This window comes from Pseudophryne corroboree, chromosome 4 (genome assembly GCF_028390025.1).
Source record: "Pseudophryne corroboree isolate aPseCor3 chromosome 4, aPseCor3.hap2, whole genome shotgun sequence".
Lineage (NCBI taxonomy): Eukaryota > Metazoa > Chordata > Amphibia > Anura > Myobatrachidae > Pseudophryne > Pseudophryne corroboree.
This window is the reverse complement of record NC_086447.1, coordinates 721,627,208-721,648,058: the sequence shown is the minus strand read 5'-3', so window position 1 is coordinate 721,648,058 and position 20,851 is coordinate 721,627,208. Positions and strand designations below refer to the sequence as shown.

Here is a 20,851-nt window from a genome sequence, read left to right as displayed (position 1 = left end):
CTTGTAATAGGCGCCTCTTGCCTCATTACCATATAGCGCCAGGAAGCAGCTGTGATAGCACCTCCAACCACATCTGAATTAGGCCTCATGTGTTTACATAGAGCTCAATGGATTTTCACTTAGACACTTGCTTTTGGAGCAAGCAGCACCCAAGAAAATCTTCCAAAAAATGCAAATGAGCACACAAATATACAGGACAGGAATACAATGAGCGGGATTCAATTCAGCGGGAAGTGCTGCAGCTGTGCACATATCAGGCACTTACGATAGTGCCGACACAGCAAGTATTTCCTTGCGATGAAAAACCTGTGATCTGGCTGGTGCAATGTGCTGTTCCGGAATGTCAAATTCCGCCGATGACAGGAAATTGAATTCCCCCCTTAGTATAACTTGAGTTTTATTTTTACATGCTTATGCACTTGTGTTAAAAGTGCAAATTCAGGTGCATCATTTAAACACCATAGGGTAAAGGCCTTTATACTGAAACAAAAATAAAGCACTGCCCTGAGCACTACCTTGTTTTAAAGGATTTCTTACAGTATATACAGTATGACGTATGTAATTGCTACACACTAGCGATATACTGTAAATATACGCAGGCACAATTACACACCAGACTAGATGGCTGCCTGTACATTCATTAAAAAAAGAAAGTCAAGAATTTGTTGGCAAACATACACCGTGCTGCCTGGGAAAAGCCCTCTCCCTGCTCCTCAAGGTGGGCATCCCCCCTAATATCGGTGTGTGCCACCTTGCTGTGTGGTAACAGTGAGATGCAGAGACTGGCACCACTCCCGCTTTAAGTGAAAAGTATAGCTTTTCTAGTTATTAAAACCTCCCTCCACTCCACAGCGCACCCCTCAGCCCTACCTCATCGCCCTATAGATGCTATACCCCATGCTTGCCCTATACTGCCCCGTCCCCGTTTTCCTCTCCCCACCCCTGGCACAGGCCTCTGCCCCCGCACTGCGCCTGCGCACAGGCCCGTTTCGGTAGCCATGTTGTTGAATCAACGGGGCTTCTATTCTCCCGGATCCTGTACGTCTCTACGTCTGCGGGTGTGAGAGGAATCCGAGGCCGAGCCCGGTGTGCGTGTGAACGGGCAGCCGGTTCCCTATCCCGTGCTGCGGACGTGAGTGGGGTCGGGGGGCCTCCCCCGGGCGGTCACCATGACCACGGGCTGCGACCTGTCCCGGAGGAATCCGCAGGAGGATTTCGAGCTCATCCAGAGGATCGGTAGTGGCACCTATGGGGATGTGTACAAGGTAATTACACCGGCGGGGACGGGGCATGACGTGGGGCACATGTATGTGACAGAGCAACAGCGAGAGCGCCCTGTAGTGCCAGCTAGAGAGACAGGCAGGTAGGTAGGTTGGTATGTATGTATGTATGTATGTATGTATGTAATAGGGGCTGAATCTGCATTTGTCAGAGAAAAACAGTAACCTAATGGGAACAGTGAGACTGGTGTTATTCTGGAGATCCTCAGCTGTGCAACATTGAGCCAGTACTGTGCCAGGGGCAGAAGTCATATGTGGCAAAATACCTGTACAAAGATGACTGCTGGCATCCACGAATAGTCATGCGCATGCATGTATATATGTGTGTTCTGTAATAAGCAATAAGAGCTTGTGCCAACTGTAAAAAGTGAGACTCTGCCACCAGGATTTGTGCCAGCTGCAGAAATAATAGGAGTACTTCTTCTGAAAGTATGTGCCATGGCCTGTGTCTGCAAGCTACAGGACTGCACAGTTATGGTGCCCATTACAGCATGTTTCCAAATCACTAGATTATGGGGGTAATACCTGTGTTGAAACCGTGTACTGTAAGATTGGTATGGGAAGGCATTGCTCCAGGTTTTGTACCAGCTGTAGTAATGCAAATTATACCCATGATGAAACTTTGTAAGTATGGCCTGTGACTCTGCAAGATGCACAGAACAGATACAAGTATTTGTGGCAACCACAGACACAAGAGAAAGTGGAATAATATCTGTGATGAAGGCATTAAGCAGGATGCATTGTGCAGATAGTATTTATCCTAGCTACAGTAGTACTGTGTTGACAGTATGTGATCCATTGCCTGTGTCAACATGTTGCATGCTGAACAATACAGTAGATGATCCAGCACAGTAATAATAGAACCTATACCTGTGCTGACAGTACATTATGTGATCATGGCCTGTGTCTGTAAGGTGCAGAAACTGTATTTGTGCCTGCCATGGTATTACTTCACAGGAGGGTATGTGAGCTTGGCCTATGACTCTCAAAGTTGCCACTAGAGAAGTAATCGGGCCTGTAGTATACTGACTTGAGCATGAGCTGAGCCTGCAGGTTGCACCAACTTTATATACTACTGTGCCAGCTACAGAAGGAAAGAGTAATAACATATGTGATGTGCCTCTGTATGCATGTACAGTATATAGTATTTGTTCCAGCTACTATATAGAAAAGTCTCAGCACAGGTCATCTTTCTATGTGAAATGTAGGTATGTTAAAGAGTCATTGGCATAACTGGTATGAATAAGGGGGATGGTATTGGAATTCCTGTGCTTGGGAAGCCGGCAGTCATAAAACCGACAGCGACATCCTGGCGCTCAGGATTCCGACACCTAGTAGGTAAGTATTCTATCCCTAATCCCCAAACACCCTAACCCTCCCTGGTGGTGCCTATCCATAAGTCCCCCTTCCCACAGCCTAACCCTAACCCTAACCCTCCCTGGGGGTTCCTAACCCCCCCCCCCCGCAGCCTAACAACCCTCCCCCCACAGCCTAAACCTAACCTCCCTCATCCCACGGCTTACCTGTCCGCAGCCCTGGCCACTGGCGTTTCTATAATGGGTGCACACGCTGCACCCATTTTCTGAATACTCACCCCTCCGTAGGACCGCGGCAACGTCCACGGCGGTGTTAAAACTCTGTGAAAATGGCCCAGCGCCCATTTTCACGGGGTTCTGCGCATGCGCAGTAGAGAAATCTCAGGGAAAATGGGCGCCGCTCCATTTTCCCAGAGATCTGCGCATGCGCAGTAGAGTCTGAGCGCTCTAGTGCTCAGACTCTCAGCGCTGCCGGCAGAGAGGAGGGGGCCCGAACGGAGGAGGCTGAACCCGGGCTTCCTCCACTCTTAAAGCGCCCCTGGCCGCGGCAAACCCTAGTTCGTGATCCCAGTGTTGGTATTGTGATCCATGTCGGGATACCGGCATTCCGAGCAGGGATGGGATTCTGCCATTGGTATTTTGACTATCGGGATCCTGAATGCTGGGATCCTGACTGGATCCCACATAAGGAACTCTGTGTTATTCAATTGTGGAGATGTTTTTAGAGATTAAGAACTAAAAAACACTATGGGCTTTATTTCCGAAGCACTTCCCTTTTCAACCTCTCTGACCTCTGTCTGCACCTTTTACTGTAAAATTATCCCCTCTCTCTGTCTTGACATGACATGCATATTGCTGCTTTACACCCTCCTGAGTGTTTTTATAGACGTTATGGAGGACACAGAAGGGTGGAATTCATGCCCGTGGTAAAAATGGGACCACTTTTTTTTGGGCCAATCCAATTAGAGCCTGTTTTTACTGTTGAAATATTACCTGTTTTCGGGCAAAAACACATAGGATCCGTGATAAATTCACAGACCTATGTGTTTTCACTGCGGCGATCACGAAAACAAGGCATTTCTGGATCTCATGGGGTCCTGAAAAAAATTCTCCAAAAAATTCTGGTGTCGGGCTGCATTCGGGGCTACTTGTTTAGCTCAGGGGGATCAATTAGCCCGCGGTAAATTACTGCAGAGAATTGAATTGCCCCCATTGTATGGCTGCCAGTCACACATTGTCTCCAATATTTCAGCATGTCGCGTGAAGGCAGAGTGGGAAGATTTTACAGTACACAGAACTGGCAGAGCTCAGAGGGGCTTTGTATATCCTCTCTGCTCTATACATCATGTGATTGGTTTCCATTGATGTCCTTCACGCTGTGCATAACTACAAATAGCAACATGAAGAACATACCAATGAGTAATGATAAATACTAAGCTACTTCTTTTATCTTGCCACTGTTAGTTAAAAGTTAACACCTCCATTTTTTCATGGGAATGCTTCTTAAAAGTTATACAATATTTTTGGTGGAGGAAACAATTAGTGTTAGGTAGGCCTTGTCAGACAGCTTGTGGTTCTTGGTGGTGAAGGTCTTTTGGATAGAAATTATATAATGCTGCTACTGTCAGTCTAGCACAGACTCCATAGAGAACCTCAGGAAGGCCCCAACCTCTCCCCTCACAGTTACTGTATCACTGGCTGCAGGTTAGACACTGCCTCACTTCTCCCTCAGCCAGCGCTGTAAGTAACTGGTGCCAGAACCCCTGCCCCATTTCACAGGCCCCCATGACTGCTGACCCCCATCTTTCTTATTCTCAAAGATGATGGATATGGGGTAAAGGAGGGGGTCAGAAATGAAAGAGTGGGGGCAGATATGAAAGATAGTGAGTAAGATGGGACAGAGATGAAAAAGATGGGACGAGGGAAAGTAGTCAAGAGAGACACAGACAGGTTGTGGAACAGAGATGGGAAAGTTGGGGTAGACTAACCACTGGCCCCAAACCGCATCACCCACCATGTTTCCTCCCACAAACCCCCTCCCCCTTTTCAACAGTTATTTGTATAGCAGACACATAGGGATGCGGTGAATATGCCGGCAGTTGGGATCCCGGCAGCAGAAGTACAGACGCCGGCATCCCGACACCCATTGGAATCCCAACGTCAGAACTCCGAAAGGGTCGGGAGTCCGACAGACGGCATCCCAACCATTACACCAGCCAGCGGGTTAGGTTTGGGTGCCACCCGGGGATGGGGGGGTGTTAGGGTTTTTTTTTTGGGGGGGTGGGGTAGGGTAAAGCACCGCTAGGGGAGGTTATGGTCAGGCTGCGGGGGAGGGAGGGCTTGGTTTAGGCTGCGGGGATGGGAGGTTAGGTTTAGGCACCTCCAGGGGGTGGTTAGGTTCAGGCACTAAAGAGGGAGGTTAGGTTTAGGCTACGGGTTCAAAGGGTTAGGGTTATGGGGTAGGGGAGCAGGAGAAATACCCTCTACTCAACCCTTTCGGGATTTTGAACATCGGGATCCCTGACGCCAGTCATCCATACTGATTCCGACACATAGTACACAGTGCTCTATAGAGAATATTTGTCATCCACATCAGTCCCTGCCCCAGTGGAGCCTACTTTTATATTCCTGATCACATATAAACACACACATACACTAGGATTCATATAATTATTTTTTTTGTGTTGCGTTAACTAGGGGAAGAAACTTGAGCACCCGGGTTAAAGCCACCTAAACACAGGGAAAACATACAAATTCCACACAGATAGTGCCTTGGTCAGAAATTGAACTCATACTGGTCTGACGGAAAGGATCCGACAATGCAGTATTCAATTTGCTGCCAAATCCGACAGGTTTTGGCTATCGACAATGTCAATCCAACTTTTTCTAAAGTCTGATTGACTTTGTCGAAAATGGGACTAAAAGATGTGGGATTTGACCGCAAATCCGACAAAACACGTGGACCTGCGGCTAATCTGACGATCCACGTGTTTTCCAAAAAGTCAGAATTGCCGACCTGTCGGAAAAATGGCAGCCCCATTGAATAGGTCGAATCACGATTCGACCTAAAAGAGTCGGAAACTGCTGTCTTTCCGACAAGGCGGCAGTTCCGACTATAATCGGAACCTCTTAGTGGTAATATGGTTAAACTAACAACTGCTTGGTTAGGTACATTTTACAGAAACTTTGGCACCAATTCACGCAGTAGAGGGGGAAAGTATTAACAATTGTTTCCCTGGAATTTTCCACTACCTGCTTTGGACTGGCTATTCAATTTAGGAGAGAAGCCACAGATAGGGCAGGACCTGGTGTTTCCTTTTTGTATTCTTGACACAAGGGAGTGTTGGAAGAAAGCTGCTTGATTTCTCATGAAGCCTTATATGTTTTACAGACATGATTGATAATGTGTACAAAAAAAATAAATATATATATATATATATATATATATCCCTTTTCCCCTTCCCCCCCGGCAGTCTAACACAAACCTGCCCCTGATACTTATGTTCCGGATGTCGGCCCTTGGGATTCCAGCATCTGTATTTTGACAGGTACCTGTATTCTGGCACTGGTGTTCCATCCACCAGCATCTTGAGTGCCAGGTAGGGAGTTCAGTCCCGTTGGCGTCACTTACAGAGGTGCTGGGTTTCCCAAAAGCTCTCTCCTCACTGTGAATAGATGCCGTGCGGTGATCGCTACACCAAAACTTTTCCCACCCGCATGACATTGCGGCCCGTTGTTAAGGATAGAAGAGAGCAGGCTGTTCCAGCGGGGCGCCGACAAGAGGGCTATGTGCATTTTGCCATTTCAAAATCACTACATGAGGCACTAGATTTCTCTATCGTCCTAGTGGATGCTGGGGTTCCTGAAAGGACCATGGGGAATAGCGGCTCCGCAGGAGACAGGGCACAAAAGTAAAGCTTTCCGATCAGGTGGTGTGCACTGGCTCCTCCCCCTATGACCCTCCTCCAAGCCAGTTAGATTTTTGTGCCCGGCCGAGAAGGGTGCAATCTAGGTGGCTCTCCTAAAGAGCTGCTTAGAAAAGTTTAGCTTAGGTTTTTTATTTTACAGTGAGTCCTGCTGGCAACAGGATCACTGCAACGAGGGACTTAGGGGAGAAGAAGTGAACTCACCTGCGTGCAGGATGGATTGGCTTCTTGGCTACTGGACATCAGCTCCAGAGGGACGATCACAGGTACAGCCTGGATGGTCACCGGAGCCTTGCCGCCGGCCCCCTTGCAGATGCTGAAGTAAGAAGAGGTCCAGAATCGGCGGCAGAAGACTCCTCAGTCTTCTAAAGGTAGCGCACAGCACTGCAGCTGTGCGCCATTTTCCTCTCAGCACACTTCACACGGCAGTCACTGAGGGTGCAGGGCGCTGGGAGGGGGGCGCCCTGGGAGGCAAATGAATACCTATTTTGGCTAAAAATACCTCACATATAGCCTCCGGAGGCTATATGGAGATATTTAACCCCTGCCAGAATCCGTTAAGAGCGGGAGACGAGGCCGCCGAAAAAGGGGCGGGGCCTATCTCTTCAGCACACAGCGCCATTTTCCCTCACAGAAAGGCTGGAGGGAAGGCTCCCAGGCTCTCCCCTGCACTGCACTACAGAAACAGGGTTAAAACAGAGAGGGGGGGCACTAATTTGGCGTTAGAAATATATAAAAAAGATGCTATAAGGGAAAACACTTATATAAGGTTGTCCCTATATAATTATAGCGTTTTTGGTGTGTGCTGGTAAACTCTCCCTCTGTCTCTCCAAAGGGCTAGTGGGTCCTGTCCTCTATCAGAGCATTCCCTGTGTGTGTGTGCTGTGTGTCGGTACGTGTGTGTCGACATGTATGAGGACGATGTTGGTGAGGAGGCGGAGCAATTGCCTGTAATGGTGATGTCACTCTCTAGGGAGTCGACACCGGAATGGATGGCTTATTTAGGGAATTACGTGATAATGTCAACACGCTGCAAGGTCGGTTGACGACATGAGACGGCCGACAAACAATTAGTACCGGTCCAGACGTCTCAAAACCACCGTCAGGGGTTTTAAAACGCCCGTTTACTTTAGTCGGTCGACACAGACACAGACAGGGACACTGAATCCAGTGTCGACGGTGAATAAACAAACGTATTCCTTATTAGGGCCACACGTTAAAGGCAATGAAGGAGGTGTTACATATTTCTGATACTACAAGTACCACAAAAGAGGGTATTATGTGGGATGTGAAAAAACTACCGTAGTTTTTCCTGAATCAGATAAATTAAATAAAGTGTGTGATGATGCGTGGGTTCCCCCCCAATAGAAAATTATGGGCGGTATACCCTTTCCCGCCAGAAGTTAGGGCGCGTTGGGAAACACCCCTTAGGGTGGATAAGGCGCTCACACGCTTATCAAAACAAGTGGCGGTACCGTCTATAGATAGGGCCGTCCTCAAGGACCAGCTGACAGGAGGCTGGAAAATATCATAAAAAGTATATACACACATACTGGTGTTATACTGCGACCAGCGATCGCCTCAGCCTGGATGTGCAGAGCTGGGGTGGCTTGGTCGGATTCCCTGACTAAAAATATTGATACCCTTGACAGGGACAGTATTTTATTGACTATAGAGCATTTAAAGGATGCATTTCTATATATGCGAGATGCACAGAGGGATATTTGCACTCTGGCATCAAGAGTAAATGCGATGTCCATATCTGCCAGAAGATGTTATGGACACGACAGTGGTCAGGTGATGCAGATTCCAAACGGCACAAAGGTGTATTGCCGTATAAAGGAAGAGGAGTTATTTGGGGTCGGTCCATCGGACCTGGTGGCCACGGCAACTGCTGGAAAATCCGCCGTTTTTACCCTAAGTCACATCTCTGCAGAAAAAGACACCGTCTTTTCAGCCTCAGTCCTTTCGTCCCTATAAGATCATATCTGCCCAGGGATAGAGGAAAGGGAAGAAGACTGCAGCAGGCAGCCCATTCCCAGGAACAGAAGCGTTCCACCGCTTCTGACAAGTTCTCAGCATGGCGCTGAGACCGTACAGGACCCCTGGATCCTACAAGTAGTATCCCAGGGGTACAGATTGGAATGTCGAGACGTTTCCCCTTCGCAGGCTCCTGAAGTCTGTTTTACCAAGGTCTCCCTCCGACAAGGAGGCAGTATGGGAAAAAATTCACAAGCTGTATTCCCAGCAGGTGATAATTAAATTACCCCTCCTACTACAAGAAAAGGGGTATTATTCCACACTATATTGTGGTACTGAAGCCAGAAGGCTAGGTGAGACTTATTCTAAAAATTTTTTTGAACACTTACAAAGGTTCAAATCAAGATGGAGTCACTCAGAGCAGTGATAACGAACCAGGAAGAAGGGGACTATATAGTGTCCCGGGACATCAGGGATGCTTACCTCTATGTCCCAAATTTGCCCTTCTCACTAAGGGTACCTCAGGTTCGTGGTGCAGAACTGTCACTATCAGTTTCAGACGCTGCCGTTTGGATTGTCCACGGCACCCCGGGTCTTTACCAAGGTAATGGCCGAAATGATGATTCTTCTTCGAAGAAAAGGCGTCTTAATTATCCCTTACTTGGACGATCTCCTGATAAGGGCATAGTCCAGGGAACAGTTGGAGGTCGGAGTAGCACTATCTCGGATACTGCTACAACAGCACGGGTGGATTCTAAATATTCCAAAATCGCAGCTGATCCCGACGACACGTCTGCTGTGCCTAGGGATGATTCTGGACACAGTCCAGAAAAAGGTGTTTCTCCCGGAAGAGAAAGCCAGGGAGTTATCCGAGCTAGTCAGGAACCTCCTAAAAACAGTGCATCATTGCACAAGGGTCCTGGTAAAAATGGTGGCTTCCTACGAAGCAATTCCATTCGGCAGATTTCACGCAAGAACTTTTCAGTGGGATCTGCTGGACAAATGGTCCGGATCGCATCTTCAGATGCATCAGCGGATAACCCTATATCCAAGGACAAGGGTGTCTCTCCTGTGGTGGTTATAGAGTGCTCATCTTCTAGAGGGCCGCAGATTCGGCATTCAGGATTGGATGCTGGTGACCACGGAGCCCAGCCCGAGAGGCTGGGGAGCAGTCACACAAGGAAAAAATTTCCAGGGAGTGTGATCAAGTCTGGAGACTTTTCTCCACATAAATATACTGGAGCTAAGGGTAAATTTATAATGCTCTAAGCTTAGCAAGACCTCTGCTTCAAGGTCAGCCGGTATTGATCCAGTGGGAAAAACATCACGGCAGTCGCCCACGTAAACAGACAGGGCGACACAAGAAGCAGGAGGGCAATGGCAAAAACTGCAAGGACTTTTCGCTGGGCGGAAAATCATGCGATAGCACTGTCAGCAGTGTTTCATCCCGGGAATGGAAACTGGGAAGCAGACTTCCTCAGCAGGCACGACCTCCACCCGGGAGAGTGGAAACTTCATCGGGAAGTTTTTTCCACATGATTGTAAACCGTTGGGAAATACCAAAGGTGGACATGATGGCGTCCCGTCTGAACAAAAAACGGGACAGGTATTGCGCCAGGTCAAGAGACCCTCAGGCAATAGCTGTGGACGTTCTGGTAACACCGTGGGTGTACCAGTCGGTGTATGTGTTCCCTCCTCTGCTTCTCATACCTAAGGTGCTGAGAATTATAAGACGTAGAGGAGTAAGAACTATACTCATGGCTCCGGATTGGCCAAGAAGGACTTGGTACCCGGAACTTCAAGAGATGCTTACAGAGGTCTTATGGCCTCTGCCGCTAAGAAGGGACTTGCTTCAGCAAGTACCATGTCTGTTCCAAGACTTACCGCAGCTGCGTTTGTCGGCATGGCGGTGGAAAGCCGGATCCTAAGGGAAAAAGGCATTCCGTAAGAGGTCATTCCTACCCTGGTCAAAGCCAGAAAGGAGGTGACCGCACAACATTATCACCACATGTGGCGAAAATATGTTGCGTGGTGTGAGGCCAGGAAGGCCCCACAAAGAAATTTCAACTCGGTCGTTTCCTGCATTTCCTGCAAACAGGAGTGTCTATGGGCCTCAAATTGGGGTCCATTAAGGTTCAAATTTCGGCCCTGTCGATTTTCTTCCAGAAAGAAGTGGCTTCAGTTCCTGAAGTCCAGAAGTTTGTCAAGGGAGTATTGCATATACAACCCCCTTTTGTGCCTCCAGTGGCACTGTGGGATCTCAACGTAGTTCTGGGATTCCTCAAATCACATTGGTTTAAAACCAGTCAAATCTGTGGATTTGAAGCATCTCACATGAAAAGTGACCATGCTCTTGGCCCTGGCCTGGACCAGGCGAGTGTCAAATTGGTGGTTTTTTCTCAAAAAAGCCCATATCTGTTTGTCCATTCGGACAGGGCAGAGCTGCGGACTCGTCCCCAGTTCTCTCCCTAAGGTGGTGTCAGTGTTTCACCTGAACCAGCTTATTGTGGTGCCTTGCACCTACTAGGGACTTGGAGGACTCCAAGTTGCTAGATGTTGTCAGGGCCCTGAAAATATGTTCCAGGACGGCTGGAGTCAGGAAAACTGACTTGCTGTTATCCTGTATGCACCCAACAAACTGGGTGCTCTTGCTTCTAAGCAGACTATTGCTAGTTGGATGTGTAATACAATTCAGCTTGCACATTCTGTGGCAGGCCTGCCACAGCCAAAATAGGTAAATGCCCATTCCACAAGGAAGGTGGGCTCATCTTGGGCGGCTGCCCGAGGGGTCTCGGCTTTACAACCTTGCCGAGCAGCTACTTGGTCAGGGGCAAACACGTTTGCTAAATTCTACAAATTTGATACCCTGGCTAAGGAGGACCTGGAGTTCTCTCATTCGGTGCTGCAGAGTCATCCGCACTCTCCCGCCCGTTTGGGAGCTTTGGTATAATCCCCATGGTCCTTTCAGGAACCCCAGCATCCACTAGGACGATAGAGAAAATAAGAATTTACTTACCGATAATTCTATTTCTCGGAGTCCGTAGTGGATGCTGGGCGCCCATCCCAAGTGCGGATTATCTGCAATACTTGTACATAGTTACAAAAATCGGGTTATTATTGTTGTGAGCCATCTTTTCAGAGGCTCCGCTGTTATCATACTGTTAACTGGGTTTAGATCACAAGTTGTACGGTGTGATTGGTGTGGCTGGTATGAGTCTTACCCGGGATTCAAAATTCCTCCCTTATTGTGTACGCTCGTCCGGGCACAGTACCTAACTGGCTTGGAGGAGGGTCATAGGGGGAGGAGCCAGTGCACACCACCTGATCGGAAAGCTTTACTTTTGTGCCGTGTCTCCTGCGGAGCCGCTATTCCCCATGGTCCTTTCAGGAACCCCAGCATCCACTACGGACTCCGAGAAATAGAATTATCGGTAAGTAAATTCTTATTTTTTTTTTATTTTTTACATTTTATTTTTAGCACTGGGCATGCTTTGTGGCCAAGCCAACAGAGCTATGAGCAACTACAACAATTTCTAGCCGTACATAACTCTGTCACATCTCCAATTGTGGCTGAATGTGTGTAACTGGGTAACAATAGGGTGTTCTCATGTAACCTTAGGACCAGATTCAAATTTCCGCGGTGCTTAATTCATGCTTGTAGCTCCAGGCTTAAATATTTGGAGCTAATCAATTACAAGCGTATTTGCTTGCACGGTAAGCCTGGGGCTGACGTTAGTTAACAAATAGATACTGGGTTAAGTGTCTGGCACTACAGGTTATCAATTAGGGGCAGCCGTGGGAAGGGTTCAAAAGCCATAGTTACCACCAATTTCTCTTTGCACAGGAATCTGTGGTAAGTGCAACCTGTGGACTGCGTTGAATTAGCCATGAGCACTCAACCCTGATGTTACATTTATTGCCATGCCTGCTGCCTGATTTATTTATTAAGTTATTTATACAATGCATTCATATTCGCCCGTTCACATCAGTCCCTGTCCCAGTTGAACTTAAGTTATATATTATACTGTATTCCTTACCACATGTTCACACACATACAGTAACTGATCAGTATATTTTTGGATTGTTGGAGAAAACCAGAATACACAGAGGAAGCCCACACAAACATGGGGAGAATATACAAACTCCATGCAGTTATGGCTGTGATGGGAATCGAACTCAAGACCTCAGTACAGCGAAGCAGGAATGCTAACCAACCGTGTTTTCGGAAACAAATGACAGATTAGGTGTTTGCATAGGATTTATCCGAGTAGCATTAAACAGGTTCTCAAACTCGGTCCTCAGGACCCCACGCAGTGCATGTTTTGCAGGTAACCCAGCAGGTGCACAGGTGTATTAATTACTCACTGACACATTTTAAAAGGTCCATAGGTGGAGCTAATTATTTCACTTGCGATTCTGTGAGGAGACCTGCAAAACATGCACCGTGTGGGGTCCTGAGGACAGAGTTTGAGAACCTGTGCATTACAAGCGTACAGTATAAAACACTGCTGAACATACTGCTGAGCTGTATGAAATAAGAGACTGAACATAGAGGCTTAGAAAATGATACCTGTTCACTTTCGGACACTACCAGTAGGTGTTAAAAGCTAGAAGTGGATGTGCTGTTTCTCGCATTTCTTCGCTGCAGTATAAGGTCTAGATATGTCGGCTGAATACACACAGTACACTGACATGGGAACTGAAACACGAGCACTGTTGTTGAAACTGAACCTGGCACATAGAAGTGTAGCAGCCACGTAATAGACTCATACTTGTCAGATTTACTGCTGCTTATCATCAGGTTGTTGTGCTCACTACTACTAAGCAGCGTTTAGTTGTGAATTTGTTGGTGGTCTTTTGGAATACTTCAGTTATTTTAGGCTTAACTAAAACAAAAATATATAGACGTCCTGCAACCAAGTTTCCCCCTGGAGAGAAAGGTGTACTTCTCAGTAATCTAGTTCCAAAATAGTGGGGTTTTCTAGATGGATCAGGATACTGAATGATTGTTTGTTGTTCTCATGGCTAGTTTTTCAAATCACATATAATCAAGCGCCTCACGTTTTGCTATTGTAAATCTCTGAACTGATTTGTATGTGTTGATGTTTTGATATGTACCTTGAGGTGTATTATTAGCTTCTAGATCAAATGCTTGTTTTTAGAAGTCACTACTGTATGTATCTACTATGACACAGAGGAGCCCTTATTTCCTAGAATCCCACATGGTCTTGTTTGCTCCTATTGAAATCATCTAAACTAACAAGCCTGCTGTAGCTGATTTTCTGATTCATTTGTAGAATACACAGCTGGGACGTTTATCAATGGCGTTGCTATGCAACTTGTTCTTGATTACCATTCTGTTTTATTTTTTTAAATTTTTCTTAATGTATGATTAATTCTTCACAGATGTGGCATTTAATTCCTGTATCTGTAAACGAACGAGAATTATTGTAAATATTTTCAGTATCCCGTTGCAAGTCATGTTTTTGATGTGCAAATCACTTTTTTTCTGAGCTTGCCAAATTGTACCATTGCACCAATAAGAAATACACTAATATTTATTTCACTGTTTATGGTGAGGTCATGTTCGTGTAAGTTTGTTTTTCTTGAAACTGTTCTTGTTACATACTTTTCTTTGGTATAAAATGTAAACATGGTTTTGATGTTTGTTTTCAAACACTGCTTCCTCACTTGGGTATTTTTCCATATATTGAATCGGAAAACATTTACATGAAAAATATACTTACAAAAGTTCAGTAGAGTGCATCAAAACATTCAGTTCAGGAACTTGTATAATACTGAAGCACTACAGATTAGAAGTGATACAGAAGTGGCAGTGTTTCAAATTTGAAGTTATTGTTATTTAGGAATTTCTAATTATGTTTTTGTAAATTTTACAAGATTGTAAGATTGTAATGTTTCACATTCAAGACTCAGGCTAGTATACTTGTGAGGTTGTGAAGTACGTACATAGAAAGTAAAACATACACCATACCTGGCGTATAACCATATAAATGGCTATGTTGACCTTCCATAGCCATTAAAAACCCCCAAAGACAATTGTATTTGTCCTGTTTATTCCATCTCCAAAGCATTCTTTGAAGGCCAGATTTTTTTCAGTAAAACCACAATTCTGCCTTTTGTTCTTTTCAATAAACTGAAACATTTATTTGAACCGATCTGTAATATGAGTGGAATGAATTATTACTTCTGAACTTAGTCCCATTACTTGTAGGTCACCATATCATGCATACTGTATAACTTCCTGTCCACTATGGTTGGTTACACGCTAGTATTATCAAAACGCCAGCAACGCCGCATGTTAAACACGTCTTTGTATGGCATGATATTAATCAGAGGTCAAGCGGCGCTGATCAGGGAATGACACTTGCAGCAAAGAGGAGTAAATAGGGCAGGCAGTGTCCAAAACATGCGGCTCCTCACTGGAAGTGGGTATGTACTCCTTGTTACCAATATATTCCATCCCTCTTACCTCTTTTCTTGTTTTTATTTGCATTAATAAACGCTAATAAAAGAATGACTTTTCATACCTGTGGGTATGGTCACATTTTCTTCCAGACGGCAAATTTACTAACACTTGAAATCCAACATTTTACCAGAACCTATCCTACTCCACCCGATACACTGTCACTATTGTTACAATGTCACTCTGAGAAACACTTGCATCTATTGTCTCCTTTCTCATTGTAAGCTCTCTTACAAACTGTTCCTGGCATGCCTGAATTTTTTCTTCACCTCTGCATGTATGTTGTCTATCTTGTAGGTCGGTGTTTTATGTGTGCTCTGCAGTATGTTACAAATCTGTAACAATAATAATAATAATAATAATAATAATAATAATTTTGTGGGCTTAAAAGCTTATCTACCACCTATGTGAGGCCTGGCCAACCTTTTGGCTCTCCAGCAGTTGTGAAGCTTCACATCCCAGTATGACCTGCCACAGTTCTAGCATTCCCCAAAACTGTGGCAGGGCATGCTGGGACAGCTAGGGAGCCACAGGTTGGCCAGGCCTGGCCTGTGTGATTCATTTTACTAATCTCCCTGAGTTCCTGGCCCTGCTTTAACCAGACTCCCTTGTACTGCTCCTTATAGCCACTTGGGACTACACCTGTTTTCTAATGTAGAGTTGGAGAATCAGTTCCATTTGTCTCATTCAAATAGGGGAGAGGGTGATTGCATTTATTGTGAATTGTGATTGGTCCACCCACAGGCCCCTTTAAGTTTAGTAATTTTCCCTTGTACTATAGTACAGGAGATAAGAACCTGAAATCACACCAGCTTGTAAAATTCTTCAGGGCTTGATTATTGAAATTCAGTTAGCTAAAAACCCATAGATTGTCAAAGGCATATATCCCAAACAGGAATATAATTATGAATTATTCTAAAATCTATACAGTGATAGTCACAGTGCTTACACGGCATGCGTTATATGTTCTTCTGTAACCTAACAGCGCAAAATAGAAGGGGGAGAAAAATAGCATTTCTTTATAATTATATGCTTATAGATAAAGATTCTATCTTTTGGATTACTGGACTTTTGGAAAATGAATCTTGTGTCTACTCTTCCCTAATAACATGTAGTAAAGCATCACTTCAAATTTATCTTGCATAGAAAAGCGATCTGGTTATGTGCCAACAGCACCAGGCTTGCATATGGACGGCTAGATAGGCAGGCACAAAAGCAGAAAGTAAGAAATTTCTTAAATCACAACACTATAACCTGGTATGCACCTACTATTATATTGGTAGGACATCCCAAGACATTGGGGTCGATTCAATTCAGCAACAGATGAATAGCGCAGGGAATTAGCTCCCGACGCTATTCAATTCAGCTACTAGTTACCAGCTACTAGTTACCCGCAATTGTTGGGAATTCTCTCACCTCCTGGGGGGTGAGATAAGAAAACCGACAAAAGTGCTGCCGCGCGGCCGGCGCGAGGCTGAATCTGTCGGGAATCAGCATTGCCGCGGTAGTTAAGTCGGAGAATGCCTGTTCTCCCGACAAAACTACCTGTTAAGTCGGCGAGAATGGGCATTCGACGACTTAACTTTAGCTGAATTGAATAGCGTCGGGAGCTAATTCCCGGCGCTATTCATCTGTTGCCGAATTGAATCGACCCCATAAAGTCATATTGCGTAAACGGACACTGTTATGTAGTTGGACACCTTTAGGATAAACTTTTTTAATGAGATTGCAGGACTAAAGAAACATGACAACTTAATTTCAAATGCCCACAACTAATATTAGCTGTAATAATAATAATAATAATAATAATAATAATAATAATAGTAGTAGTAGTAATAATGCCTAATCAGTCTACACTATGTAGCATAAATTAGAGCGCAGCCATATGTGCTTTGCATTAATTTGAAGTTGGTCCCACTCCCTTCAGTTTACTGCTATAACAGTCTGCAATTTTGTAGGAAGGCTTTCCAATAGATTTTGGAACATGGCTGGTGGGATTGGCATCCATTCAACCACAAAAGCATTAGTGAGGCTGGGCACTGGTCTTAAGTGGTAAAGCATAGCTTAGTGTTGGTGATCTCAAATGTGTTTGTTGGTGTTGAGGTTGCAGGCCAGTCAAGTGCTTCTACATTAATCTTGGCAAACTATTTTTTGCTCATAGGGGCATAGTTACACTGAAACTGTAAAGGGCCTTCTGCAAACTGTTGTCACAAAGTTGGAAACATTTTCTAGACTCGTAGTCATTGTATGCTATGGGGTATATTCAATTCCTGTCTGAATTTTCGACTTCGAAAAAAACTAAATTAAGATGTTTTTGGGGCAAATTTCGACTTGTCGGAAATTCCAACACTGTCGAAAAACTGGTGGTTCGCTGCCGAACCACCTGTTTTGGCAAATTTGCGGGCGTTTTTGACCGGTTTTTGTCCCGTTTTCGCCCATGCCAATTAATAAAAGTTAGATTGGCATGTCGAAAACGGGACAAAAGTAGTCAAATAAGCCCGCAAATTAAATAAGGAACTGTCAGTATATTCAGTAATTGAATATACCCCTATAGCATTAAAATTTCCCTGCATTGAAACTAAAGGCCCCAAACAATGAAGATAAGCTCCAGACTGTTATTCTTCCTCCAACAAACTTCACAGTTGGCTGTACTCGTTCGAACAGGAAGTGTTCTCTTGGCTTCTGCCAAGCCCAGCTTAGTGTGTCAGACTGCCTGATGGGGTTGTGATTTGCCACTCCAGAGCAGGGCCGGCTCCAGGCATGTTCGACTAGAGCAGCCGCGCGGGGCGCCACCATAGTCGTACCTGGAGCCGGCCCTGTATACTGCAGCTCTCCCCGGCCTTTGACTGTGTGTGCGCTGCGCGGCGCCGGCATCAGACGCCGGCAGCGCGCATGAAGCGCTCAAGCGGTCGGGAACAGACAGTGGTGCCCTCCGACAGCAGCACTCCCCCTCCCAGCGCCGTCGCAGGTATTGTGGGGATCATCGGGCACTGTGTGGGAGCATATCTGGGACTGTGGGGTCATCTGCACTGTGGGGGCACTGGCACTGTGTGTGGCCATATCTGTCACTGTGTGTGGCCATATCTGTCACTGTGTGTGGCCATATCTGTCACTGTGTGTGGCCATATCTGTCACTGTGTGTGGCCATATCTGTCACTGTGTGTGGCCATATCTGTCACTGTGTGTGGCCATATCTGTCACTGTGTGTGGCCATATCTGTCACTGTGTGTGGCCATATCTGTCACTGTGTGTGGCCATATCTGTCACTGTGGGGTCATATCTGTACTGTGTGGGCACTGGCACTGTGTGTGGGCATATCTGCACTGTGGGGGCATAACTGGCACTGTGGGGTCATATCTGCACTGTGGGGGCACTGGCACACTGTGGGGTCATATCGGTCACTGTGGGGGCATATCTGGCACTGTGGGGTCATATCTGCACTGTGGGGGCACTGGCACAGTGTGGGAGCATATCTGTCACTGTGGGGTCATATCTGCATTGTGGGTGCATTTATTTATCTGGTATTGTGGGGGCATTTTTGTATCTGTCAGTGTGGGGGCATTTATGTATCTGGCACTGTGGGGGCATTTTTTTTTATCTGGCACTGTGGGGGCATTTATGTATCTGGCACTGCTGGGGGCATTTATGTATCTGGCACTGGGGTTATTTATGTATCTGGCACTGTGGGGGCATTTATGTATCTGGCACTGTGGGGGCATATCGGCACTGTGTGGGCATTTATTTATCTGGCACTGTGGGGGCATTTATTTATCTGGCACTGTGGGGGCATTTATTTATCTGGCTCTGGGGGCATTTATGTATCTGGCACTGTGGGAGCATATCTGCACTGTGGGGGCATATATTTATCTGGCACTGTGGGGGCATTTATGTATCTGGCACTGTGGGGGCATTTATGTATCTGGCACTGCTGGGGGGCATATCAGCACTGTGGGGGCATTTATTTATCTGGCACTGTGGGGGCATTTATGTATTTGGCACTGCTGGGGGCATATCGGCACTGTGGGGGCATTTATTTATCTGGCACTGTGGGGGCATTTATTTGGCACTGTGGGGGCATTTATGTATCTGGCACTGCTGGGGGGGGCATGTCACGTGTAGCTGGCACTGCTGGAGGGCATGTCGCGTGTTGCTGGCACTGCTGGGGAGCATGTCACGTGTTGCTGGCATTGCTGGGGGCCATGTCACGTGTTGCTGGCACTGCTGGGGGGCATGTCACGTGTTGCTGGCACTGCTGGGGGGCATGTCACGTGTATCTGGCACTGCTGGGGGGGCATGTCACGTGTATCCGGCACTGCTGGGGGGCATGTCATGTGTAGCTGGCACGGCTGGGGAGCATAGCATATGTAGTGTTCTGGCTAGGCAATGTGTCTCAGTGCTCTGCCTGGCGCAATGTGTCTCAGTGCTCTGCCTGGCGCAATGTGTCTCAGTGCTCTGCCTGGCGCAATGTGTCTCAGTGCTCTGCCTGGCGCAATGTGTCTCAGTGCTCTGCCTGGCGCAATGTGTCTCAGTGCTCTGCCTGGCGCAATGTGTCTCAGTGCTCTGCCTGGCGCAATGTGTCTCAGTGCTCTGCCTGGCGCAATGTGTCTCAGTGCTCTGCCTGGCGCAATGTGTCTCAGTGCTCTGCCTGGCGCAATGTGTCTCAGTGCTCTGCCTGGCGCAATGTGTCTCAGTGCTCTGCCTGGCGCAATGTGTCTCAGTGCTCTGCCTGGCGCAATGTGTCTCAGTGCTCTGCCTGGCGCAATGTGTCTCAGTGCTCTGCCTGGCGCAATGTGTCTCAGTGCTCTGCCTGGCGCAATGTGTCTGTGCTCTGCCTGGCGCAATGTGTCTCAGTGCTCTTCCTGGCGCAATAATAATAATAATAATAGTAGTAGTCATAATGCCTAATCAGTCTACACTATGTAGCATAAATTAGAGCGCAGCCATATGTGCCTTGCATTAATTTGAAGTTGGTCCCACTCCCTTCAGTTTACTGCTATAACTTTCTGCAATTTTGTAGGAAGGCTTTCCAATAGATTTTGGAACATGGCTGGTGGGATTGGCATCCATTCAACCACAAAAGCATTAGTGAGGCTGACGTACTCTGCCTGGCGCAAAGTGTGTAGGAGGGTCTACCTGGTGCAATGTATATTAGCTGCACTACTGTGTGGTGTAAAGCGAATTGCCACTATTATGTGGCCACGCACCTTCCCCACGAAGCAACGTCCCTAAATTTTTGCTGCGCGCCTTCGCCGCGCACTGTCCATGCTCTGGCATGTGGGTAGGTGAGCACCAAGCATTACAGTATGTACATAATTTCGCCCTCCTAACTTAAAAATGTGCCCTCCCTGTGATCAGCACCTTGCCCTAAAAAGTGAGCACTATCATGTGTAGCTGGCACTGCTGGGGGGCATGTCATGTGTAGCTGGCACTGCTGCGAGGCATGTCATGTGTAGCTGGCACTGCTGGGGATCATATCTATCTGGCACTGCACATTATGTGTATCTGGCACTATACTGGAGACATTGTGTGTAATGGGCCCTACAGACATGCCGATCCGCCGCCGAGCTGCCCGACGGCGGATACGGCCGACGAGCGACCCGGCGGCGGGGGTGGGGGCAGTGACTGTGGGAGTGAAGTTTCTTCACTCCCCCCGTCACGCGGCTCCATTGAAGTGCAGGCAAATATGGACGAGGTCGTCCATATTGGCCTGCATGCACGGGGCCGCGCATCGTTCATCGCTGGAGCCTCCACACTGAAAGATATGAACGAGTTCTCGTTCATTTATGAACGAGATCGTTCATATCTTTCAAAAAAATCGGCATGTGTGTAGGGCCTATAAGGAACACTACTGTAGCTGTTATG

General features: G+C 46.7%; 1 protein-coding gene across 7 annotated transcripts in view; it reads left to right on the top strand.

The window, feature by feature from the left end:
* The first annotated feature begins 947 nt into the window (after positions 1-947).
* Positions 948-20,851, top strand: part of MAP4K3 (mitogen-activated protein kinase kinase kinase kinase 3) — a 691,402-nt gene continuing 671,498 nt past the window's right edge. For 3 of the 7 annotated variants that reach the window (XM_063918043.1, XM_063918041.1, XM_063918042.1), the window contains exon 1: positions 952-1,265. In XM_063918043.1, the coding sequence (XP_063774113.1) occupies positions 1,170-1,265 (96 nt within the window). In that variant the 5' untranslated portion in view covers positions 952-1,169. Of the gene's footprint in view, positions 1,266-20,851 lie in introns of all 7 variants that reach the window. The other 4 variants (XM_063918039.1, XM_063918038.1, XM_063918040.1 and 1 more) reach the window with 3 other exon arrangements.